The sequence below is a fragment of the Heterodontus francisci genome, chromosome 3 (genome assembly GCF_036365525.1).
Source record: "Heterodontus francisci isolate sHetFra1 chromosome 3, sHetFra1.hap1, whole genome shotgun sequence".
NCBI classification, from domain to species: domain Eukaryota; kingdom Metazoa; phylum Chordata; class Chondrichthyes; order Heterodontiformes; family Heterodontidae; genus Heterodontus; species Heterodontus francisci.
The window spans coordinates 181,109,371-181,135,747 of NC_090373.1; the positions used below are offsets into that span (position 1 = coordinate 181,109,371).

The 26,377-nt window shown below is 46.0% G+C and overlaps 1 protein-coding gene and 1 long non-coding RNA gene across 2 annotated transcripts in view; both read left to right on the plus strand.

The window, feature by feature from the left end:
• The first annotated feature begins 476 nt into the window (after positions 1–476).
• The window catches only part of gnmt (glycine N-methyltransferase), a 93,610-nt gene continuing 67,709 nt past the window's right edge, over positions 477–26,377 (plus strand). Inside the window, exon 1 of the mRNA XM_068027860.1 lies at positions 477–805. Within this exon, the coding sequence (XP_067883961.1) occupies positions 600–805 (206 nt within the window). The 5' untranslated portion in view covers positions 477–599. The remainder of the gene's footprint in view (positions 806–26,377) is intronic.
• The window catches only part of LOC137364995 (uncharacterized), a 19,266-nt gene continuing 8,028 nt past the window's right edge, over positions 15,140–26,377 (plus strand). The window contains exon 1 of the long non-coding RNA XR_010973260.1: positions 15,140–15,236. This is a non-coding gene — a long non-coding RNA (uncharacterized lncRNA). The remainder of the gene's footprint in view (positions 15,237–26,377) is intronic.

A 26,377-nucleotide genomic window follows, 5' to 3' on the forward strand; every position in this document is an offset into this window, starting at 1 on the left:
ATGTTGAAAATACTCAGCAGATCTGGCAGCATCTGTGGAAAGAGAAGCAGAGTTAACGTTTTGGGTCAGTGACCCTTCTTCAGAATCCTGTGTCCCGCAACTTCTAACATCTCCCCTCACTAACTTTCAGTGGCAATTTTAATTCATGACCTCACATTACTTGATCCCTAACCAAAGAAAATAGTCTTTCCTAATTATCCTGGCAATTGTGCTATCAAATTTTCTTTTACATTAGCTCTTATTATTTATGTTGTTTCCTTTTATAGGAACATCGGAAACATAAGAGCGGGAATAGGCCATTCAGCCCAACGAACCTGCACTTGTTTTTGTTCACGCAGAGAGGAGGCGGGATTTTCCCTTGTCCCTGAATGAGCTGTCCATTATGACGCAGAAAGAGGCGGGGACACAGGGGGGAAGGAGGGGGCGGGTCCAGAAGCGACATCGCTGATTGGCTAAGAGAGTTTTGCTCGCGTTCTGTGAAAGTTTTTTGCTGCTGCTGAGAGTTTTGCGGGTAGCTGCTGATTGAACTGAAGCCACCGGCTCCGGGGAGGGTGACATCGCTTCGCAGCTCGTTGATCAGCCTCTCACCTTCTTCAGGGATGGTGGACAATGTGTACCGGACCCGGTCGCTCGGGGTGGCGGCTGTCGGCTTGCCCGACCAGTACGCGGACGGCAAAGCGGCCAAGGTCTGGCAGCTGTACATCGGCGACACCAGGAGCAGGACAGAGGAGTACAGGAACGCCGTGGTACAGCTGCTGCGCCAGCACAAGTGTCAGCAGATCCTGGATGTAGCGTGCGGAACCGGGTAGGGGAATGACTGCTTACTTTTAGTGTGCGAGGTTCTGCTGCACTTTAAGAACTCTTATGTGTGTATGTGTTGGAAACTTAGCACGAAGTGTCAGGTTACAGGCACAACCAGAGCAAATTCTCAACCTTATATAAAAGAAAACCCTATATCTGAATGCTTTCCTGGCAAATGTTCATACCCATGGACTGATTGTCAGTTAAATCCTGAAGTGCGATTATTGACTGTAATCAGCGACACACACGCTCATTATTTTTTAATAGAATGTGCTCATATATTTAACCACATAAAAAAGTAAGTATGGTGATTACTAAGTGGAGTCAGAGATCTAAGGTGACCCACCTGTTTTGCAACCAGTGTGGTGACCGCCCAGTCATTTTGTGAGGGTTGCAAAGCAGTCTCCGTTCTAAAAGTTTTTGATTGCTACCTCAGATCCAGGCGCATGTGTAATGTTTTCCCCTTTTTAAAAAAAAAACAAATGTACCAATCCCTGGCTGGTTTCCAACAGGGTAAAAGATGGCAGCCTTAAGTGTGGGACAGGTGCCAAGGTTGGTCTCGATGTCTGGAGCTTGTAGTCACTGCAATCCTTTCTAAGAATTCAGCCTGCTGTTCATTTAGGCATGGCTGCAGGGAAGTTGGGGGGAGGTGGTGGGACTAGTTGGATAGCTCTTGCAAAGAGCTGGCACAGGCACAATGGGCGGAATGGTCTCCTGTGCTTTACAATTCAATGATTGCTAAGTGATCTTCATAACAGTGTGAGCGTTCAATCAGAAGGTAGCCATCCTGGAGTGCTGTTTGGGTAGCTGGTCATCGCATAGTGACGCTGGGAGCAAAGTGTTATTCAACTTTTGAAGTGCTGATGAACAGCATAAGCTAACAGTTAAATAAACCAAACTGTTTTTCAGAGACTTAGGATGACAAGGTGCATGCTTGTGTTCCTTTTTTTAAATGCACTGGGACAATACTTTCATATAAAAATCATTCTAAACAGTTAAGGAAGAACTGTACTAAATCCCACTAGAAATGCATTCCGCTCTCAAGTTTTAACTGACCAGTTCAAGTGTGTAACCATTCACAGCTCCGGGAGCAGACTTGGGTGAGTGAAGAGTGCATACGAGGAGTAGGAGTGAAACATTGCAGAGAAGTGAGTTTAAGAGGATGGGGACAGTTAAAGAAAATTGTCCTAGTAGAATCATTGGGCCAGAATTTGCTGCCACAACAATGGCAAGGTGAATGGCACTCGCCATTATTCATAGGTAAATGGTACAGTGTTTGCAGGCATGGTTGAATGAGTATCAAGAAGTTGCTGCCCGTGTTGTGCTGCTGCCCTGTTAGCTTCACAAACGGCATCTCACCCTAAGCCTGCCTGTTTTTTCGGCACTAGCTGTATTTGTCTGTTAATTGCCACAAAACGTACCCATCAAGTGAAGTCATGTCATGACGAGCATAAGTACCCCGTTAAGGACTTAAAATGTTCATGATTACCAATCAACCTCACTGACACCAAAAAATTATCCGTTACAAATGTGAAACTCCATTCTTTGCAGTTTTGAATTTTTCAGGGAGATTTAAAATACGTCAACATATTTTTCCTTTTTTTGTTTCTTTTCTCTCAATCCAATCTTTCACTCTCTTGATCCCTCTTTCTTCCTGATTTGACATTGAATTTACCCTCTCTAATTCACCTTCCTTCATAGTCTTTTTTGAGTTAACTTCACAATCATTAAATCTCAGAAGTTAAGTATGTACTCTGTTGGTTGCCCTGTTCACTCAGGTTCCAGATGCCTGTTTCCCTCGCTGCAACATATCAACTCGCACTTTCAGCAACTTTGTGGGAGAAAGTGTTTTGAGCAGAAGGGTACAGAGAAAGTCTAACAAAGGACAGATGCTGTTAGGTTCCCTGTGACTACAAATTCTATCTCATAAAACCATTTAGCATAGAAGGAGGCCATTCAGCCAATCATGCCTGTGCCAGCTCTTTGAGCTATCCAATCCAGTTCCATTCCCCTTCTCTTTCCCGATCGTCCTTCTATTTTTACTTTTTAGCTGCTATTAAATCTTCTTTCAACATCATTTCAGGTAGTGAATTCCAGATTATAACAATTACACGGTGTAAAAAATAAATGTAGTTTTCCACATTTTGCCCTTGGTTCTTTTGCCAATTATCATAAATTTGTAACCTCTGGTTACCAACCTTTCTGCCAGTTTTGCCCTATCTACTTTATGAAAATCTCAAAATTTTGAACACTTCTAAAACATCTCCCCTATAGTTCAAAATCCTGTCTATCTCAGCCTTGAATGTATTCAATGACCCATCCTCCACTGCTCTCTGGCTGTTTATGTAATTCTGCTTATTTCAGTTGTAAATCGTGAATAGTGCAATAAATAGATAAATAAATAAAGGATGGTCTTCACCTGAACCAGAGGGGTACCAATATCCTGGGGGGGAGATTTGCTAGTGCTCTTCGGGGGGGTTTAAACTAATTCAGCAGGGGGATGGGAACCTAAATTGTAGTTCCAGTGTACAGGATGTTGAGAGTAGTGAGGGCAGAGATAAGGTTATAAGGACACAAGAGGGCACTGGCAAGCAAGAGCTTGGTTTAAAATGTGTCTACTTCAACGCCAGGAGCATCCGGAATAAGGTGGGTGAGCTTGCAGCATGGGTTGGTACCTGGGATCTCGATGTTGTGGCCATTTCGGAGACATGGGTAGAGCAGGGACAGGAATGGATGTTGCGGGTTCCGGGATTTAGATGTTTCACTAAGAACAGAGAAGAGGGTAAAAGAGGGGGGGGTGTGGCATTGTTAATCAAGGAAAGTATTACAGCGGCAGAAAGGACGTTTGAGGACTCGTCTACTGAGGTAGTCTGGGCCGAGGTTAGAAACAGGAGAGGAGAGGTCACCCTGTTGGGAGTTTTCTATAGACCTCCAAATAGTTCCCGAGATGTAGAGGAAAGGATAGCAAAGATGATTCTTGACAGGAGCGAGAGTAACAGGGTAGTGGTTATGGGGGACTTTAACTTTCCAAATATTGACTGGAAATACTATAGTTCGAGTACTTTAGATGGGTCTGTTTTTGTCCAGTGTGTGCAGGAGGGTTTTCTGACACAGTATGTAGACAGGCCAACCAGGGGCGATGCCACATTGGATTTGGTACTGGGTAATGAACCCGGCCAGGTGTTAGATTTAGAAGTTGGTGAGCACTTTGGTGATAGTGATCACAATTCGGTTAGGTTTACCTTAGCGATGGGCAGGGACAGGCATATACAGCAGGGCAAGAATTATAGCTGGGGGAAAGGAAATTATGATGCGATTAGGCAAGATTTAGGATGCGTAGGATGGGGAAGGAAACTGCAGGGGATGGGCACAATCGAAATGTGGAGCTTATTCAAGGAGCAGCTACTGCGTGTCCTTGATAAGTCTGTACCTGTCAGGCAGGGAGGAAGTTGTCGAGCGAGGGAGCCGTGGTTTACTAAAGAAGTTGAAGCGCTTGTCAAGAGGAAGAAGAAGGCTTACGTTAGGATGAGACGTGAAGGCTCAGTTAGGGCGCTTGAGAGTTACAAGCTAGCCAGGAAGGATCTAAAGGGAGAGATGAGAAGAGCAAGGAGAGGACACGAGAAGTCATTGGCGGATAGGATCAAAGAAAACCCTAAGGCTTTCTATAGGTATATCAGGAATAAAAGAATGACTAGAGATAGGTTAGGGCCAATCAAGGATAGTAGTGGGAAGTTGTGTGTCGAATCGGAGGAGATAGGGGAAGCGTTAAATGAATATTTTTCGTCAGTATTTACAGTGGAGAAAGAAAATGTTGTCGAGGAGAATACTGAGATACAGACTACTAGGCTAGATGGGATTGAGGTTCACAAGGAGGAGGTGTTAGCAATTTTGGAAAGTGTGAAAATAGATAAGTCCCCTGGGCCAGATGGGATTTATCCTAGGATTCTCTGGGAAGCCAGGGAGGAGATTGCAGAGCCTTTGTCCTTGATTTTTATGTCGTCATTGTCGACAGGAATAGTGCCGGAAGACTGGAGGATAGCAAATGTTGTCCCCTTGTTTAAGAAGGGGAGTAGAGACAGCCCTGGTAATTATAGACCTGTGAGCCTTACTTCGGTTGTGGGTAAAATGTTGGAAAAGGTTATCAGTGATAGGATTTATAATCATCTTGAAAAGAATAAGTTCATTAGAGATAGTCAGCACAGTTTTGTGAAGGGTAGGTCGTGCCTCACAAACCTTATTGAGTTTTTTGACAAGGTGACCAAACAGGTGGATGAGGGTAAAGCCGTGGATGTGGTGTATATGGATTTCAGTAAGGCGTTTGATAAAGTTCCCCACGGTAGGCTATTGCAGAAAATACGGAAGTATGGGATTGAAGGTGAATTAGTGCTTTGGATCAGAAATTGGCTAGCTGAAAGAAGACAGAGGGTGGTGGTTGATGGCAAATGTTCATCCTGGAGTATAGTTTCTAGTGGTGTACCGCAAGGATCTGTTTTGGGGCCACTGCTGTTTGTCATTTTTATAAATGACCTGGATGAGGGTGTAGAAGGGTGGGTTAGTAAATTTGCGGATGACACGAAGGTCGGTGGAGTTGTGGATAGTGCCGAAGGATGTTGTAGGTTACTGAGGGACATAGATAGGCTGCAGAGCTGGGCTGAGAGATGGCAAATGGAGTTTAATGCGGAAAAGTGTGAGGTGATTCACTTCGGAAGGAGTAACAGGATTGCAGAATACTGGGCTAATGGGAAGATTCTTGGTAGTGTAGATGAGCAGAGAGATCTTGGTGTCCAGGTACATAAATCCCTGAAAGTTGCCACCCAGGTTAATAGAGCTGTTAAGAAGGCATATGGTGTGTTAGCTTTTATTAGTAGGGGGATCGAATTTAGGAGCCACGAGGTCATGCTGCAGCTGTACAGAACTCTGGTGCGGCCGCACCTGGAGTATTGCGTGCAGTTCTGGTCACCGCATTATAGGAAGGATGTGGAAGCTTTGGAAAAGGTGCAGAGGAGATTTACTAGGATGTTGCCTGGTATGGAGGGAAGGTCTTACGAGGAAAGGCTGAGGGACTTGAGGTTGTTTTCGTTAGAGAGAAGGAGGAGGAGAGGTGACTTAATAGAGACATATAAGATAATCAGAGGGCTGGACAGGGTGGATAGTGAGAACCTTTTTCCTCGGATGGTGATGGCAAACACGAGGGGACATAGCTTTAAGTTGAGGGGTGATAGATATAGGACAGATGTTAGAGGTAGTTTCTTTACGCAGAGAGTAGTAGGGGTGTGGAACGCCCTGCCTGCAACAGTAGTAGACTCGCCAACTTTAAGAGCATTTAAGTGGTCATTGGATAGACATATGGATGAAAATGGAATAGTGTAGGTCAGATGGTTTCACAGGTCGGCGCAACATCGAGGGCTGAAGGGCCTGTACTGCGCTGTAATGTTTTATGTTCTATGTTCTATAGTCCACCTGAGTCATCCACTCCTATTTGATCTGGCACCATTGAATGTACGTGAAATCAATTCAGAGCATGTTCAACCAGAAATTCAGGTTGAGCAGGTTGCACCTATACTCATTGGAGTTCGGAATAATGAGAGGTGATGTGGGCGCTCAGGAAGTGGGGAGGTGGTTGTGTAATGGTATTGTCACTGGACCAGAGACCCAGGGTATTGCTCTGCAGACATGGGTTTGAATCCCACCAAAGCAGAAGGTGGAATTTGAATTCAATTAATTAAATCTGGAATTAAATGCTAGTCTAATGATGGCCATGAAACCATTGTCGAGTGTTGTAAAAACCCATCTGTTTCACCTAATGTCCTTTAGGGAAGGAAATCTGCTGTCTTTACCTCGTGTGGCCTACATGTGACTCCAGACCCACAGCATGCACCTTACCTCTTGCCTGCCCTCTGAAATTGCCTAGCAAGCCACTCAGTTGTATCTACCTGCCACGAAGTCAATAAAAAGGAATGAAACCGGATGGACCACCCAGCATCGACCTCGGCACCGGAAACGACAATGGCAAACCCAGCCCTGTCGACCCTGTAAAGTCCTCCTTGCTAACAACTGGGGGCTTGTGCCAAAGTTGGGAGAGCTGTCCCACAGACTAGTCAAGCAACAGCCTGACATAGTCATACTCATGGAATCATACCTGACAGACAATGTCCCAGACACTGCCATCACCATCCCCGGGTATGTCCAGTCCCAACGGCAGGACAGACCCAGGACAGGTATACAGTGGGGAGGGAGTTGACTTGGGAGGCCTCAACATCAACTCTGCACCACATGAAATCTCATGGCATCAGGTCAAGCATGGGCAAGGTAACCTCCTGCTGATTACCACCTACCGCCCTCCCTCAGCTGATGACACCACTTGGAGGAAGCACTGAGGGTGGAAAGTACTCTGGTTGGGGACTTCAATGTCCATCACCAAGAGTGGCTCAGTAGCACCACTACTGACTGAGCTGGGCAAGTCCGAAAGGACATAGCTGCTAGACTGAGTCTGTGGCAGGTGTTGAGGGAACCAACAGGAGGGAAAAACATACTTGACCTCATCCTCACCAATCTGCCTGCCACAGCTGCACTTGTCCATGACAGTAATGGTAGGAGTGACCACTGCACAGTCCTGGTGGAGACGAAGTCCTGCCTTCACATTGAGGATACCATTCATCGTGTTGTGTGGCACTATCACCGTGCTAAATGGGATAGATTTCGAACAGATCTAGCAATAAAAAACTGAACATCCATGAGACGCTGAGGACCATCAGCAGCAGCAGAATTGTACTCCACCACAACCGGGAACCTCATGGCCTGGCATATCCCCCAATCTACCATTACCATCAAGCCAGGAGACCAACCCTGGTTCAATGAAGAATGCAGGAGGCATGCCAGGAGCAGCACCAGGCATACCTAAAAATGAGCTGTCAACCTGGTGAAGCTACAACTCAGGACTACTTGCGTGCCAAACTGCATAAGCAGCATGCAAGAGACAGAGCTAAGCGATCCCATAACTAACAGATCAGATCTAAGCTCTGTAGTCTTGCCACATCTAGCCGTGAATGGTGGTGGACAATTAAACAACTAACTGGAGGAGGTGGCTCCACAAATATCCCCATCCTCAATGATGGGGGAGCCCAAAACATCAGTGCAAAAGATAAGGGTGAAACATTTGCAACAATTTTCAGCCAGAAGTGCCGAGTTGATGATCCTTCTTGGCCTCCTCCTGAAGTCCCCATCATCGTAGATGCCAGACTTCAGCCAATTCGATTCACCCTGCGTGATGTCAAGAAATGACTGAAGACACTGGATACTGCAAAGGCTATGGGTCCTGACAGTATTCCGGCAATAATATTGAAGACCTGTGCTCCAGAACTTGCCACGCCCCTAGCCAAGCTGTTCCAGTACAGTTGTGATGCTGGCATCTACCCGGCAATGTGGAAAATTGCCCAGGTATGTCCAACCTGGCTAATTACTGCCCCATCAGCCTTAGCCTACTCTCAATCATCAGTAAAGTGATGGAAGGTGTCATCAACAGTGCCATCAAGCAACACTTGCCACGCAATAACCTGCTTAGTGATGCTCAGTTTGGGTTTCGCCAGGCCCACTCAGCTCCTGACCTCATCGCAGCCTTGGTTCAAACATGGACAAGAGAGCTGAACTTGAGAGGTGAGGTGACAGTGACTGCCCTTGACATCAAGGCACCATTTGACCAAGTATGGCTCAAGGAGCCATAGCAAAACTGGAGTCAATGGGAATCAGGGGGAAAACTCTCCTCTGGTTGGAGTCATACCCAACGCAAAGGAAGATGGTTGTGGTTGTTAGAGGTCAATCATCTCAGCTCCAGGACATTACTGCAGGAGTTCCTCAGGGTAGTGCCCTAGGCCCAACCATCTTCTGCTTCATCAATAACCTATCTTCAATCATAAGGTCAGAAGCGGGGATGTTTGCTGTTGATTACATAATGTTCAGCACCATTCGTGACCCCACAGGTACTGAAGCAGTGTGGAAATGCAGCAAGACCTGGCCAATATCCAGACTTGGGATGATAAGTGGAAAGTAACATTCGCGCCACACAAGTACCAGGCAATGACTATCTCCAACAAGAGAGAATCTAACCCTCTCCATCTCCCCTTTATATTCAATGGCATTACCATTGCTGAATCCCCCACTATCAACATCCTAGGGCCTACCATTGACCAGAAACTGAACTGGAGTAGCCGTCTAAATACCGTGGCTACAAGAGCAGGTCAGAGGCCAGGAATCCTGCAGCAAGTAACTCACCTCCTGACTCCCCAAAGCCTGTCCACCATCTGCAAGGCACAAGTCAGGAGTGTGATGGAATACTCTTTTCTTGCCTGGATGGGTGCAGCTCCAACAACACTCAAGAAGCTCGACACCATCCAAGACAAAGCAGTCCGCTTGATTGGTACCCCATCCACAAACATTCACTCCCTCCACCACCGACGCACAGTGGCAGCAGTGTGTACAAGATGCACTGCAGCAAGATTCCTTAGACGACACCTTCCAAACCTGCGGCCTTTACCAACTTTAAGAACCAGGCAGCAAATTCATGGCGAACACTACCACCTGCAAGTTCCCGTCCAAGTCACACACCATACCTGTTGGACAGCGAGATGCACTCAGAGGTTTCCTGCACTACGTGCCTGATTCTTTTTGACTGTCTGGTGGTCACCCATTCCCTCTTTCCCTGCATACTCTTAAGCAGTGGGGTGACCACATCTATAAATGTGCTATCCACGTAGCTTTCATCCTCATGAATACACCCCAGTGTCGCCAGCTGCCGCTCAAGTTCCAAACCTGGAGCTCAAGCTGCTGCAATTGATGACACTTCCTTTTTTTAAAATTCATTCATGGGATGTTGGTGTTGCTGGCCCGGCCAGCATTTATTGCCCATCCTTAATTGCCCTTGAGAAGCTGGTGGTGAGCTGCCTTCTTGAACCGCTGTAGTCCATGTGGGGTAGGTACACCCACAGTGTTGTTAGGAAGGGACTTCCAGGATTTTATCCCAGCAGTAGTGAAGGAACGGCGATATAGTTCCAAGTCAGGATGGTGTGTGACTTGGAGGGGAATACTGAGAAGTGATGCTTCACCTGGGGAGTACAGCCAGAGGCAAGTCCATGGCACCATGGGTGGCTCAGCTGCAGGGAAAACTGGAAGACCCATAGTGATAGGTGATTTAATCATAAAGGGAACAGACAGGCGTTTCTGTGGTTGCAGACATGAATCTAGAATGATGTGTTGCCTCCCTGGTGCCAGGGTCAAGGATGTCACTGAGCGGCTGCAGAGCGTCCTGAAGAGAGAGGGTGAACAGCCAGCAGTGGTGGTCCACGTCGGAACCAACGACATAGGTAGAAAGTGGGATTTGGTATTGCAGTCAGAATTTAGGGAACAAGGTAAGAAATTAGCAAGTAGGACCTGAAAAGTAGTAATCTCCAGATTATTCTCAGTGCCATGTGCAAGTGAGTATAGAAATAGAAGAATAAGACAGACGAATGCGTGCTGGAAAGATGGTGCAGGAGGGAGGGCTTTAGATTCTTGGGACATTGGGACTGGCTCTGGGTAAGATGGGATCTGTACAGGCCGGAGGGGTTGCACCTGAACAGAGCCGTCCTTGTGGGACGTTTTGCTTGTGCTGTTGGGGAGGGTTTAAATTAGTTTGACAGGGGGATGGGGAATGGAGTAGACTCAGCTGGGACAAAATCAGAAATTTAAAATGGAAGGAGGAAAGTTAATGGATGAGTCCGGAAGACAATGGCAACGAGGGTTAGAAAATTAGAAGAAGAGTTTGGCAGTGCTCAAAGGAATCTATTTCAACACAAAGAGTACAGCAAATAAAGCAGATGAGCTGAGGGCACAGATGGACTCGTGGCAGTATGATATCATAACTATTACAGAAACCTGGCTTAAGGAGGGACAGGGATGGCAGCTCAACGTCCGTGGTTACAGGGTTTTCAGACGTGATTGGGAGAGGGATAAGAAAGGAGGAGGAGTGGTAATTTTGGTCAAGGAAACTATTACAGCTGTGAGGAGGGATGATATGTTGGAAGGTTCATCAAATGAGACCATATGGATTGAGTTGAGGAACAAAAAGGGGAAATCACACTGCTGGGAATGTACTATAGACCCCCAAACAGTCAGAGGGAGATAGAATACAATGTAGACAAATCTCTGAGAAGTTCAAGAACATTAGGGCAGTAATAGTAGGGGATTTTAACTACCCCAATATTAACTGGGATAGTTTTAGTGTGAAAGGAATTGAGCAAGCAGAATTCTTGAGGTGCATTCAGGAGAACTTTTTTGGCCAGTAAGTAGCAAATCCAATAAGAGAGAGAGTAGTTTTAGACTTAGTTTTAAGAAATGAAGATGGGCAGTTGGAAGGAGTGACAGTGGGAGGGCATTTTGGAGTTCTTTTTTTTTTTCTTTCTTTTGGGCCTCCTTATCTCGAGAGACAATGGATACGCGCCTGGAGGTGGTCAGTGGTTTGTGAAGCAGCGCCTGGAGTGGCTATAAAGGCCAATTCTAGAGTGACAGGCTCTTCCACAGGTGCTGCAGAGAAATTTGTTTGTTGGGGCTGTTGCACAGTTGGCTCTCCCCTTGCGCCTCTGTCTTTTTTCCTGCCAACTACTAAGTCTCTTCGACTCGCCACAATTTAGCCCTGTCTTTGTGGCTGCCCGCCAGCTCTGGCGAATGCTGGCAACTGACTCCCACGACTTGTGATCAATGTCACACGATTTCATGTCGCGTTTGCAGACGTCTTTATAACGGAGACATGGACGGCCGGTGGGTCTGATACCAGTGGCGAGCTCGCTGTACAATGTGTCTTTGGGGATCCTGCCATCTTCCATGCGGCTCACATGGCCAAGCCATCTCAAGCGCCGCTGACTCAGTAGTGTGTATAAGCTGGGGATGTTGGCCGCTTCAAGGACTTCTGTGTTGGAGATATAGTCCTGCCACCTGATGCCAAGTATTCTCCGAAGGCAGCGAAGATGGAATGAATTGAGACGTCGCTCTTGGCTGGCATACGTTGTCCAGGCCTCGCTGCCGTAGAGCAAGGTACTGAGGACACAGGCCTGATACACTCGGACTTTTGTGTTCCGTGTCAGTGCGCCATTTTCCCACACTCTCTTGGCCAGTCTGAACATAGCAGTGGAAGCCTTACCCATGCGCTTGTTGATTTCTGCATCTAGAGACAGGTTACTGGTGATAGTTGAGCCTAGGTAGGTGAACTCTTGAACCACTTCCAGAGCGTGGTCGCCAATATTGATGGATGGAGCATTTCTGACATCCTGCCCCATGATGTTCGTTTTCTTGAGGCTGATGGTTAGGCCAAATTCATTGCAGGCAGACGCAAACCTGTCGATGAGACTCTGCAGGCATTCTTCAGTGTGAGATGTTAAAGCAGCATCGTCAGCAAAGAGGAGTTCTCTGATGAGGACTTTCCGTACTTTGGACTTCGCTCTTAGACGGGCAAGGTTGAACAACCTGCCCCCTGATCTTGTGTGGAGGAAAATTCCTTCTTCAGAGGATTTGAACGCATGTGAAAGCAGCAGGGAGAAGAAAATCCCAAAAAGTGTGGGTGCGAGAACACAGCCCTGTTTCACACCACTCAGGATAGGAAAGGGCTCTGATGAGGAGCCACCATGTTGAATTGTGCCTTTCATATTGTCATGGAATGAGGTGATGATACTTAGTAGCTTTGGTGGACATCCGATCTTTTCTAGTAGTCTGAAGAGACCACGTCTGCTGACGAGGTCAAAGGCTTTGGTGAGATCAATGAAAGCAATGTAGAGGGGCATCTGTTGTTCACGGCATTTCTCCTGTATTTTAACTACCCCAATATTAACTGGGATAGTTTTAGTGTGAAAGGAATTGAGCAAGCAGAATTCTTGAGGTGCATTCAGGAGAACTTTTTTGGCCAGTAAGTAGCAAATCCAATAAGAGAGAGAGTAGTTTTAGACTTAGTTTTAAGAAATGAAGATGGGCAGTTGGAAGGAGTGACAGTGGGAGGGCATTTTGGAGTAGTGATCATAATTCAGTCAATTTTGATATAATTATGGAAAAGGACAGTGATCGAACAGGAGTTACGAGTTCTCAATTGGGGCAAGGCCAATTTTACTAAACTGAGGAGTAATTTAGCGAAAGTGGACTGGAAACAGCTACCTGAAGGTAAATCAGTGTCAGAGCAGTGGGAGGCATTCAAAGGGGAGATTCAAGGGATTCAGAGTAAACATGTTCCCACAAAGAAAAAGGGTGAGACTGCCATATCTAGAGCCCCATGGATGTCAAGGAGCCTACAGGGTAAGATAAGGCAGAAAAGGAAAGCTTATGTCCAACACCGAGAACTCAATACTACAGAAAGACGAGGAGTATAGAAAGTGGAAGGGTCACTGACCCGAAACGTTGACTCTGCTTCTCTTTTCACAGATGCTGCCAGACCTGCTGAGTGGTTCCAGCATTTCTTGTTTTTATTACAAGAGCATGGAGGTTATGCTGGAACTGTATAACTCATTGGTTGGCTCACGACTTGAGTACTGCGTGCAGTTCTGGTCACCTCATTACAGAAAGGATATAATTGCACTAGAGAGGGTACAGAGGAGATTTATGAGGATGTTGCCAGAACTGGAAAAATGCAGCTATGAGGAAAGATTGGATAGGCTTGGGTTGTTCTCCTTGGAACAGAGATGGCTGAGGAGAGATCTGATTGAAATGTACAAAATTTTGAGGGGCCTGGATACAGTGGCAGTGAAGGGTCTGCTTACCTTAGCAGAGAGGTCAGTGACAAGGGGGCATAGATTTAAAGTGGTTGGTAGAAAGATTAGAGGGGCAATGAGGAAAGACTTTTTCACCCAGAGGGTGGTGATAGTTTGGAAAGGGTAGTTGAGGCGGTGACCCTCAACTCATTCAAAAGGAGTCTGGATATGCACCTCAAGTGGCATAACTGCAGGGCTACGGACCATAAGCTGGAAGACGGGATTAGAATAGGTGGATTCTTTTTCGGCCAGCACAGACACGATGAGCCAAGTGGCCTCTTTCTGTGCCTTAAACTTTCTATGATTCTATCTCATTGAAACATGTAAGATTCTGAGGGGGCTTGACAGGGTAGATGCTGAGAGTTTGTTTACCCTTGTGGGGAAATCTAGAACTAGGAGACACAGTTTCAGAAAAAGGGTTCTCCCTTTTAAGATAGAGGTGTGGAGGAATTTCTTCTGAGGGTTGTTAACCTTTGGAAATCTCTTCAAGAAATGCTGGATTCACTCAGCAGGTCTAGCAGCATCTGTGGAAAGAGAAGCAGAGTTAACGTTTCGGGTCAGTGACCCTTCTTCGGAACTGACAAATATTAGAAAAGTCACAGATTATAAACAAGTGAGGTGGGGGTTGGGCAAGAGATAACAAAGGAGAAGGTGCAGATTGGACCAGGCCACATAGCTGACCAAAAGGTCACGGAGCAATTTGTCAGTTGCCCCCCAACTGACACCTCTTGCCTTGCTGGGACCAGACCAATTGCCCCCGGTGAGGCCCCAAAAACTTACCGGTACTCTCAGTCATCTTCCTCCTGAATCAGGGTTGCAGTCCCAACAGTGGCCACTGCTCCCAGTGGCACTGCTGGGACTAAGAGCTGCTGGCCTGCTGATTGGCTGGCAGCTCCATTAGGCGGGACTTCCTGCCTCAATGAGGTGGAAGTCCTGCCCAAGAGCAATTAGGGGCCGAGGGACTGTAAAATCCAGTCTGGGTCCCCAGGCCTGGAAGAGGCGGGATTGCCACTGACTTTTCTGCCAGTGGACGTCTTTACCCCCCATCCCCCGCACTGTAAAATCCAGTCCTTGATCTCAAAAATCTAGACTCATTGCAATGCAGTACTGATGAATGCTACACTGTCAGAGTTGCTGTCTTTCGGATGAGACATTAATCTGAAGCCCTGTTTGTTTTCTCAGGTGGATGTAAAAGATTCCCTGGCAGTATTATGAAGAAGAGTAGGGAAGTTATCCCAGATGTCCTGACCAATGTTTATCCCTCAATCAGCATCACAAAAGCAGATTTTCTGGTCGTTGTCTCATTGCGGCTTTTGGGAACCTGCTGTGCACAAATTGACTGTTGTACTTTCTGTACTATAACAGTGACTACACTTCAAAAGCACATGGTTAGCTGTAACACAGTTTGTGATATCCTGAGGTTGTCAAAGGTGTTACAAAAAACAAGTCCATCTTTCTTTCAATACTCCTGCCTATCCTATTGATTGAGAGAATGTACCTTTCTGCTTACATGTGTAAGGGCATGCAAATAATTTTCAAATACATCTTAAAAATAAATCATAGGGTCTGGAGAAGACTCGGAGGGTGGAGTTACAGAACGGTAAGTATAAAAAACTTACCTGGGGGATTCGCGGCCTGCATTCACAGAGAAGACTCGGAGGGCGTAGTTCTGGACTGGTAAGTATAAAAAAACTTACCTCTGGTTAAAAAAAACTGACTGATGTCACAGGAAAGCTGTGACCTGATTGGCTGGTAGGGAATTTGTACTGAATTTGAAAATAAAACATTGGTAAAAATTGATTAAAACCCTAATTAATTAATAAGTAGAGTAACTAAACCAGAGGGAGGAGATTACTGTATTTAGTTAGCATTTAATATTTATAGCAGAAATCGAGCACTAGGGACCATATAGTTAATTAGAACAATTTAGGAAGGATTTAATAAGTATTTATTTTATATTAATTAACGAATTAGTGCTAGAAATATCAGTTGGAGAGATGAAGTGCTTCACCTGTGAGATGTGGGAAGTCCGTGATGCTTCCAGCGTTCCGGGCGACTACATCTGCAGGAAGTGTACCCAGTTGCACCTCCTCACAGACCGCATGGATCGGTTGGAGTGGCAACTGGTTGCACTTAGGAGCATGCAGGTGGCAGAAGGTGTCATAGACAGGAGTTTTAGAGAAGTGGTTACACCCAAGGTGCAGGCAGATAGATGGGTGACCGCTCGACGGGGCAGGCAGTCAGTGCAGGAATCCCCTGTGGCTATCCCCCTCTCTAACAAGTATACCGTTTTGGATACTGTTGGGGGGATGGCCTATCAGGGGAAAACTGCAGCAGCCAGAGCTGTGGCACCATGGCTGGCTCTGTTGTTCAGCAGGGAGGGACAAAGCGCAGAAGAGCAATAATTAAAGGGGACTCTATAGTCAGGGGCATAGATAGGCGCTTCTGTGGATGTTAAGGAGACTCCAGGATGATATGTTGCCTCCCTGGTGCCAGGGTCAAGGATGTCTCTGAACGGACAGGGGGCATTCTGAAGGGGAAGGGTGAACAGCCAGAGGTTGTGGTACACATCGGTACCAATGACATAGGCAGGAAGAGTGATGAGGTCCTGCAGGGGGAGTTTAGGGAGTTAGGTAGAAAGTTAAAAAAACAGGACCTCTAGGGTTGTAATCTCAGGATTACTCCCTGTACCATGTGCCAGTGAGGCTAGAAATAGGAAGATAGTGCAGCTAAACACGTGGCTGAACAGCTGGTGTAGAAGGGGGGGTTTCAGATATCCGGACCATTGGGATCTCTTCAGGGACAGATGGGACGTGTACAAGAAGGACGGGTTGCATCTAAACTGGAGTGGCACAAATATCCTGGCTGCGAGGTTTGCTAGCGCCACTTGGGAGGGTTTAAACTAGTGTGGCAGGGGGGTGGGAACCAGAGCAGTAGGACAGCAAGTGAAATGAATGAAGGGGAACTAGTAAATAAGGCCAGTAAGACTAAGAGGAAGAGCAGGCAAGGAGATGTTGCGGAGAACAGCGGGACTGGTGGTCTGAAGTGCATTTGTTTCAATGCAAGAAGTATAACAGGTAAGGCAGATGAACTTAGAGCTTGGATTAGTACTTGGAACTATGATGTTGCTATTACAGAGACTTGGTTGAGGGAAGGACAGGATTCGCAGCTAAATGTTCCAGGATTTAAAAGCTTCAGGCGGATAGAGGGGGATGTAAAAGGGGTGGGGGAGTTGCATTACTGGTTAAGGAGAATATCACAGCTGTACTGTGGGAGGACACCTCGGAGGGGTCATGCAGCGAGGCAATATGGGTGGAGCTCAGGAATAGGAAGGGTGCAGTCACGATGTTGGGGGTTTACTACAGGCCTCCCAACAGCCAGCGGGAGGTAGAGGAGCAGATATGTAGACCGATTTTGGAAAGATGTAAAGGTAACCGGGTTGTAGTGGTGGGTGATTTTAATTTCCCCTATATTGACTCGGACTCACTTAGTGCCAGGGGTTTGGATGGGGCAGAATTTGTAAGGAGCATCCAGGAGGGCTTCTTGAAACAATATGTAGATAGTCCATCTAGGGATGGGGCCGTACTGGACCTGGTATTGGGGAATGAGCCCGGCCAGGTGGTCGAAGTTTCAGTAGGGGAGCATTTCGGGAACAGTGACCATAATTCCATAAGTTTTAAGGCACTTGTGGATAAGGATAAGAGTAGTCCTCGGGTGAAGGTGCTAAATTGGGGGAAAGCTAATTATAACAATATTAGGCAAGAACTGCACAATTTAGATTGGGGGCGGCTGTTTGAGGGTAAATCAACATCTGACATGTGGGAGTCTTTGAAACATCAGTTGATCAGAATCTAGGACCAGCATGTTCCTGTGAGGAAGAAGGACAAGTTTGGCAAGTTTCGGGAACCTTGGATAACGCGGGATATTGTGAGCCTAGTCCAAAAGAAAAAAGAAGCATTCGTAAGGGTTGGAAGGCTAGGAACAGATGAATCCCTTGAGGAATATCAAAAAAAGTAGGAAGGAACTTAAGCAAGGAGTCAGGAGGGCTAAAAGGGGTCATGTAAAGTCATTGGCAAACAGGATTAATGAAAATCCCAAGGCTTTTTATATGTATATAAAGAGCAGAATTTGCTCGAGTCGCTCTGAACAGGCTCCAGAAGCTGGCCGAGCGCGTCTACCCTGAGGCACAGTGTGGCTTTCGTGCAGAGAGATCGACTATTGACATGCTGTTCTCCCTTCGTCAGATACAGGAGAAATGCCGTGAACAACAGATGCCCCTCTACATTGCTTTCATTGATCTCACCAAAGCCTTTGACCTCGTCAGCAGACGTGGTCTCTTCAGACTACTAGAAAAGATCGGATGTCCACCAAAGCTACTAAGTATCATCACCTCATTCCATGACAATATGAAAGGCACAATTCAACATGGTGGCTCCTCATCAGAGCCCTTTCCTATCCTGAGTGGTGTGAAACAGGGCTGTGTTCTCGCACCCACACTTTTTGGGATTTTCTTCTCCCTGCTGCTTTCACATGCGTTCAAATCCTCTGAAGAAGGAATTTTCCTCCACACAAGATCAGGGGGCAGGTTGTTCAACCTTGCCCGTCTAAGAGCGAAGTCCAAAGTACGGAAAGTCCTCATCAGAGAACTCCTCTTTGCTGACGATGCTGCTTTAACATCTCACACTGAAGAATGCCTGCAAAGTCTCATCGACAGGTTTGCGTCTGCTTGCAATGAATTTGGCCTAACCATCAGCCTCAAGAAAACGAACATCATGGGGCAGGATGTCAGAAATGCTCCATCCATCAATATTGGCGACCACGCTCTGGAAGTGGTTCAAGAGTTCACCTACCTAGGCTCAACTATCACCAGTAACCTGTCTCTAGATGCAGAAATCAACAAGCGCATGGGTAAGGCTTCCACTGCTATGTTCAGACTGGCCAAGAGAGTGTGGGAAAATGGCGCACTGACACGGAACACAAAAGTCCGAGTGTATCAGGCCTGTGTCCTCAGTACCTTGCTCTACGGCAGCGAGGCCTGGACAACGTATGCCAGCCAAGAGCGACGTCTCAATTCATTCCATCTTCGCTGCCTTCGGAGAATACTTGGCATCAGGTGGCAGGACTATATCTCCAACACAGAAGTCCTTGAAGCGGCCAACATCCCCAGCTTAGACACACTACTGAGTCAGCGGCGCTTGAGGTGGCTTGGCCATGTGAGCCGCATGGAAGATGGCAGGATCCCCAAAGACACATTGTACAGCGAGCTCGCCACTGGTATCAGACCCACCGGCCGTCCATGTCTCCGTTATAAAGACGTCTGCAAACGCGACATGAAATCGTGTGACATTGATCACAAGTCGTGGGAGTCAGTTGCCAGCATTCGCCAGAGCTGGCGGGCAGCCATAAAGATAGGGCTAAATTGTGGCGAGTCGAAGAGACTTAGTAGTTGGCAGGAAAAAAGACAGAGGCGCAAGGGGAGAGCCAACTGTGCAACAGCCCCAACAAACAAATTTCTCTGCAGCACCTGTGGAAGAGCCTGTCACTCCAGAATTGGCCTTTATAGCCACTCCAGGCGCTGCTTCACAAACCACTGACCACCTCCAGGCGCGTATCCATTGTCTCTCGAGATAAGGAGGCCCAAAAGAAAAGAAAGAAAAGAAAGAATAAAGAGCAAGGGTTGGCCCACTCAAGAACAGAGAAGGGAATCTATGTGTGGAGCCAGAGGAAATGGGTGAGGTACTAAATGAGTACTTTGCATCAGTATTCACCAAGGAGAAGGACTTGGTGGATGATGAGCATAGGGAAGGGAGTGTAGATAGTCTCGGTCATCTCATTATCAAAAAGGAGGAGGTGTTGGGTGTCTTGCAAAGCATTAAGATAGATAGGTCCCCAGGACCTGATGGGATCTACCCCAGAATACTGAGGGAGGCAAGGGAAGGAATTGCTGGGGCCCTGACAGAAATCTTTGTATTCTCATTGGCAACAGGTGAGGTCCCAGAGGACTGGAGAATAGCCAATGTTGTTCCTTTGTTTAAGAAGAGTAGCGAGGATAATCCAGGAAATTATAGGCCGGTGAGCCTTACATCAGTGGTAGGGAAATTATTAGAGAGGATTCTTCGGGACAGGATTTATTAGCGAGAGGCAGCATGGATTTGTGAAGGGGAGGTTGTGTCTCAGTAATTTGATTGAGTTTTTTGAGGAAGTGACAAAGATGATTGATGAAGGAAGGGCAGTGGATGTTATCGATATGGACTTCAGTAAAGCCTTTGACAAGGTCCCTTATGGCAGATCGGTGCAAAAGGTGAAGTCACATGGGATCAGAGGCGAGCTGGCAAGATGGATACAGAACTGGCTCGGTCATAGAAGACAGAGGGTAGCAGTGGAAGGCTGCTTTTCTGAATGGAGGGATGTAACTGGTGGTGTTCCGCAGGGATCAGTGCTGGGACCTTTGCTGTTTGTATTTTAAATATAAATGATTTGGAGGAAAATGTAGCTGGTCTGATTAGTAAGTTTGCGGATGACACAAAGGTTGGTGGAGTTGCGGACAGTGATGAGGATTGTCAAAGGATACAGCAGGATATAGATCGGTTGGAGACTTGGGCGGAGAAATGACAGATGGAGTTTAATCCGGACAAATGTGAGGTAATGCATTTTGGAAGGTCTAATGCAGGTGGGAAGTATACAGTAAATGGCAGAACCCTTAGGAGTATTGGCAGGCAGAGAGATCTGGGCGTACAGGTCCACAGGTCACTGAAAGTGGCAACGCAGGTGGAGAAGGTAGTTAAGAAGCCATGCAGCATGCTTGCCTTCATCGGTCAGGGCATAGAGTATAAAAATAGGCAAGTCATGTTGCAGCTGTACAGAACCTTAGTTAGGGCACACTTAGAATATTGCGTGCAATTCTGGTCGCCACACTACCAGAAGGACGTGGAGGCTTTGTAGAGGGTACAGAAGAGGTTTACCAGGATGTTGCCTGGTCTGGAGGGCATTAGCTCTGAGGAGAGGTTGGAAAAACTCGGATTGTTTTCACTGGAACGACGGAGGTGGAGGGGTGACATGATAGAGGTTTACAAAGTTATTAGCGGCATGGACAGAGTGGATAGTCAGAAGCTTTTTCCCAGGGTGGAAGAGTCAGTTACTAGGGGACATAGGTTTAAGGTGAGAGGGGCAAAGTTTAGAGGGGATGTGCGAGGCAAGTTCTTTACACAGAGGATGGTGAGTGCCTGGAACTTGCTGCCGAGGGAGGTGATGGAAGCAGATACAATAGCAACATTTAAGAGGCATCTTAACAAATACATGAATAGGATGGGAATAGAGGGATACAGACCCCGGAAGTGCTGAAGGTTTTAGTTTAGGCAGGCATCAAGATCGGCGCAGGCTTGTAGGGCCGAATGGCCTGTTCCTGTGCTGTACTGTTCTTTGTTCTAATGGGGGAGCAAGGATGCTGCAATTGATTGTTGCTATTTTCATTATATCTGCTTGGTCGTGTAAGTCGAGCTCAGATTACAGACACTAAGAATACATCTTTGCAAATGAGGAGATTCTTCAAAATGAAGATGCAGTTCTGGTGTTCTTTCTTCACCCCCTCCCTCAGCTTTCTCCATTCTGCTCCGTCATGTGTGAATCATGGTAGGTTTGTCGTTTACAAGGTGCTTTCAGCTGTCTCAAGTGACAGTTCTTCCTGTGCAGAGCGTGTGTGCTAGCAGATTATTTTGCCACAGAGGGGGAATTAGGGCATCACCTCATGTCCTGGCCTAACGTCCACCCACATGAACTTTATTGCAGAGGTGACTAGGTAATAATCAGCAGCAACAACCTAGGCTGATTTTATTACTTCCCCTTCTTTCCCTAGCGGTGTCGTGGTTATGTTACTGGTACTATTAATCCAGAGGCATGAACCAATAATCCAGGGAATGCGAGTTCAAATCCCACCGTGACAGTTTTAGAATTTGATTTCAGTTTAAAATATTTGGAACTAAAAATCTGGCATCAGTAAAAGTGACCAAGAAGCTGTCGGGTTGTCAGAAATATCCAGCTGGTTTACTAATGCCGTTTAGGGATCGAAACCTGTTGTCGCTACCCAGTCCAGCCAACATATATGGCTTTAGCCACACACCAATGTGGTTGACTCTTAATTGCCCTCTTAAGCGTTCTCGCCAGCCACCAGGGTAACAAGAGATGGGTAATAAACGCCGGCCTTGCTGGTGAAGTTCACATCCCGAGAATGAATATTGAAAAGCACAGGCATTGTAGTATCATGACTTCAATTACGATTAGTTAACTTTGCACAGACTGAGCTTCTCACTGCTTTGTGTGGCTCATTAGCACAAAGAGGTTTTTGAGTGGCCTCACAGTGACTTTTTAAAAAAATCTGTACTTTTTGTTCAATTGGATGGGTAAAATCTACAGCTTGGCAACAGGCGCCAACATCAAAAACAACAACTCAGCTTCACATGTCAGCGTCACATGCAGCACTTGTGGCAGAACATGCCTCTCAAGGATTGGTCTTTACAGCCATCAGCAAAAGTTCGCCAAGAGAAGACACTCCACCTAAATGGATTGTTTGCTGCATGTCCATCATCTTCCATAGATGGAAGGATGCCAACCAATTGTAGTAAGAAAGGATTAATTAAAGACCTCACAGTAAAAGTTCCTGTAGGCAAGAGTGATCATAACATGATAGATTTTCACATACTGTTTGAGGGTGAGAAATGTGGGTCTGAAACTAGTGTCTTAAATAAAGACAAATACAAGGGTATGAAGGTAAAGTTGGCTGGGAAATAGGTTAAAAGGTAAGATGGTAGAGAAGCAGTGGCAGACATTTAAGAAGATATTTCATAACTCTCAACAAAATATATTCCATTGAGGAAGAAAGACTCTACCAGAAGGATGCACCATCTGTGGCTAACGAAGGAAGTTAGGGGCGGTCTCAAATTGAAAGAAAAGGTGTAAAATGCTGCGAAGATTCGTGGTTGGCCAGAAGATTGGGAAAATTTTAGAAACCAGCAAAGGATGACTGGAAAAAAAAAAGGGAGAAATAATAGTATGAGAGAAAACTAGCAAGAAATATAAATACAGACAGTAAAAGCTTCTACAAATATATGAAAAGGAAAAGAGTAGCTAAAGTGAGCTTTGGTCCCTTAGAGGGTGAGACTGGGGAATTAATAATGGAAAAGAAGGAAAAAGCAGAGGCTTTGAACAAGTATTTTCTATCCGTCTTCACAGTAGAAAAAGCATCCCAAGTATAGCAGAAAATCAGGAGGCAAAAGGGAGGGAGGAACTTGAAACAATCACTATCACTAGAGAAAAAGTAATCAGACTAAAGGCTGACAAGTCCCCTGGACTATCTCTGCATTCGAGGGGTTTAAAGGAAGTAGCTGCAGAGATAGTGGATGCATTGGTTATAATCTTCCAAACTTTCCTAGATTCTGGAAAGGTCCAGCGGATTGTCAAACCACAAATGTAACACCTCTGATCAAGAAAGGAGGGAGACAGAAAGCCAGAATCTATAGGCCAATTAGCCTAATGTCTTTCATTGGGAAAATGCTAGAATCCATTATTAAAGAGGTAGTAGCAGGACATCTAGAAAATCACAAGACAATCCGGCAGAGTCAACATGGTTTTGTGAAAGGAAAATCATGTTTGACAAATTTATAAGAGTTCCTTGAGGACTTATCAAGCAGGGTGGATAAAGGGGAAGCAGTAGATGTATTTGAACTTCCAAAAAGCATTTGATAAGGTGCCACATAAAAGGCTATTGCACAAGATAAGAGCTCATGGTGTTGGGTGTGATATATTCGCATGGGTAGAGGAATGGCTAACTAAAGGAAACAGACTATCAGGGTAAATGGGTCATTTTCAGGATAGCAAACTAGCTAGTGGAGTGCCGCAGGGATCAGCGCCAGGGCCTCAACTATTTACAATCTATCTTAATGATTTGCATGAAGGGACCGACTGTATTGTAAGCAAATTTGCTGATGACACGCAGATATGTGGGAAAGCAAGTTGTGAAGAGGATGCAAAGAGTCTGCAAAGAGATATAGATAGGTTAAGTGAGTGGGCAAAAATTTAGCAGATGGAGTATAACGTTGGAAAATGTGAGGTTGTCCACTTTGACAGGAAGTATAGAAAAGCAGAATATTATTTATATAGAGACTGCAGCATGCTGTGGTACAGAGGGACCTCGGTGTCCTTGTACATGAATCACATAAAGTCAGCATTCAGGTACAACAATTAATTAGGAAGGCAAATGGAATGTTGGCCTTTATTGCAAGAGGGCTGGAGTATACAAGTAGGTAAGTCTTGCTGCAACTCTTCAGGGCACTGGCGAGACCGCACCTAGAGTCCTGTGTACAGTTTACGTCACCTTATTTAAGGAGGGATATACCTGCATTGGAAGCAGTTCAGAGATGGTTCACTAGGCTGATTCCTGGGATGAAGGGGTTTGTCTTATGAGGAAAGCTTGTGAATGTTGGGTCTATACTCATTGGAATTGAGAACATTGGGGTGATCTGATTGAAACATGTAAGATTCTGAGGGGGTTTGTCAGGTTAGATGCTGAGAGGATGTTTCTCCTCATGAGGGAATCTAGAACTAGGGGAGACAGTTTGTAATTAAGGGGTCTCACATTTAAGACTGAGATGAGGAGGAATTTTTTTTGAGAGATGTTAGTGTTTGGAACTCTCTTCCCCAGCGAGCGGTGAAGGCTGGATCATTGAATATATTCAAGGCTGAGTTAGATTTTTGATTGACAAGGGAGTCGAGGGTTATGGGGGGCAGGCAGGAAAGTGTAGTTAAGGCCATAATCAAATCAGCCATGATCTTATTGAACAACGGGACAGGCTTGAGGGTTCAGATGGCCTACTCCTGCTCCTATTTCCTATTTTGTTGTGTTCTCGTGAGACACAGCTCATGACCAAAACTGCAGCAACTTCTCAGGGTGATTTCTCCAACAAAATACAGTGAGTGAAGGATAGTTACTGAACATAAATCGTGTGTTCAAAATCAATCCCAGTCAATGACAGTAATGCGGTCTCCAGGAGGGATTGACGGGAGAATTACCCAATCACCAATCTGGAGTGGTAATATCACTATGTACAGCCTTGTTATTTGTGCTTATTAGAAAGTGAGACTCAGATGGCTCTGCCTCCCTTGAATGTCAGCACCAACAGTAGGTGAGGGAGTGTGTTCGGGTTAATATAGCGAGATCAATGAGATTAGCTTGGAAAAAGGTGGGAGCTTATTACTGCAAGCTGACTGAATTCAGCAGTGGGGTGTCAGCTGTGAGAAGTAGCAGAAAGACCTGGATGTTCATCTTAAGAAGTGTTTGTCATAGAATTGTACAGCATAGAAAGAGGCTATTTGGCCCATCCACCTATGGCAGCTCTTCCAAAGTTTTAAAAAGTTGAATAATTATATTGGTGACTGTAGCGCCAAGTATTCGACTTTTGGCTGAACGCTTTGGGCTGAATTTTACCGGCCCCCTGACATTGGGGGTGGGGGGGCGGCACCCAGAAAATGGTTCCGGGAGAGGCCCATCACGGGCCTTGGCGCCGGGAAGACCCTGTCCCATATTGCTGGCGGTGCAAGGCCCCGTGACGGCCCCCCCCCCACCACTCGGCGACAGGGCCGATATATAAATATATGAAAATGATTGAATTAAATACTTACCCGCTCCCACCGTCCATTCCATTGCCATATTGGTGGCGGCAGCCGTCACGGCCATTTGGAGATTTGATGTGGGACACTGGTGGGAAGGGGGGAGCATGGAAATTATTTCAGTGTGGGGTGGGAGCGGGAAAAACTATTCCGATTGGTGCAGGGGATGGTGAGAAGGGGTTGAAGGTAAAAGTTACTGAATGTTTGGGGAGGAAAGGTCAGGTACTCAAAGTAAGTATTTTGGGGGGGGGTGAGAGGGCAAGGAATGAAGTAAATTGATATTGTGGGGGGAGGGTGGTGGGAGAGGGGATGGAAACATTTCTTTCATTGTTCAAATAATTTTTAATGTGCCTATTCCTTTGAAGTTCAGTATTTAATGTTAGGGCTGGAAGCCCTTTAAAAATGATGGTGGCACCAGATACCGTTACCGGGGATGGTTCGCCCGCCCCCTCCCACGCGTGCGCCCCGCCAACTTTTGAAGCTGGCCTCCGAGATCGGTGGCGAGCTGGTAAAGTTCAGCCCTTTATTTTAAACCATTTGATAAATGATGATGTCTGCCTTGATACTAGGGTTGAATCATGTCAAGATACTGTTGGGCAGAAAGCAGTAAAGAATTGCTTGGTTTTTTTATTAGTATAGTTTGATTCTAGAAACATAGTGTTCCATAGGGTTCCCTCTCAGCCGTCACCTGGTCTTACTGTAACAGTTTAATTTTAAACACACCATGTTTTTAGCTTCCCCTTGTTCACCGCTTTCCAATTATAAGGCAAAGAAACCAGCATAAACAGGTTTTCTTAAGCTTAAAGGAAAAAGGTTGAAATTTATTAAACTTCAACTCTAATTCAGTTAATGCCTACAGATATACGATGGGCCGACACTAGCATGCATACGCAATACACACGTGCAGATAGAGACAGAAAAGAGCAGAAGAAAAATAGTGGAAATGTTTGAGGCAATATCTGAAGTGTTTTTGTTACGGTTCTTCGAGCTCACTGTAGAGTTCTTGATTTTAGGTAGATCTTGCTTTTCATTGGGGCCCAGTATTCTTCTTTAAACCTTGTTTGTTGTCGGAGACTTTTCTCTCTTGGGGTTCATATGTCTTCAGTGGATTTGGAGTTATGTGAGAAAGAGATGAGAGCAGACAGGAGAGGCTATGGTGA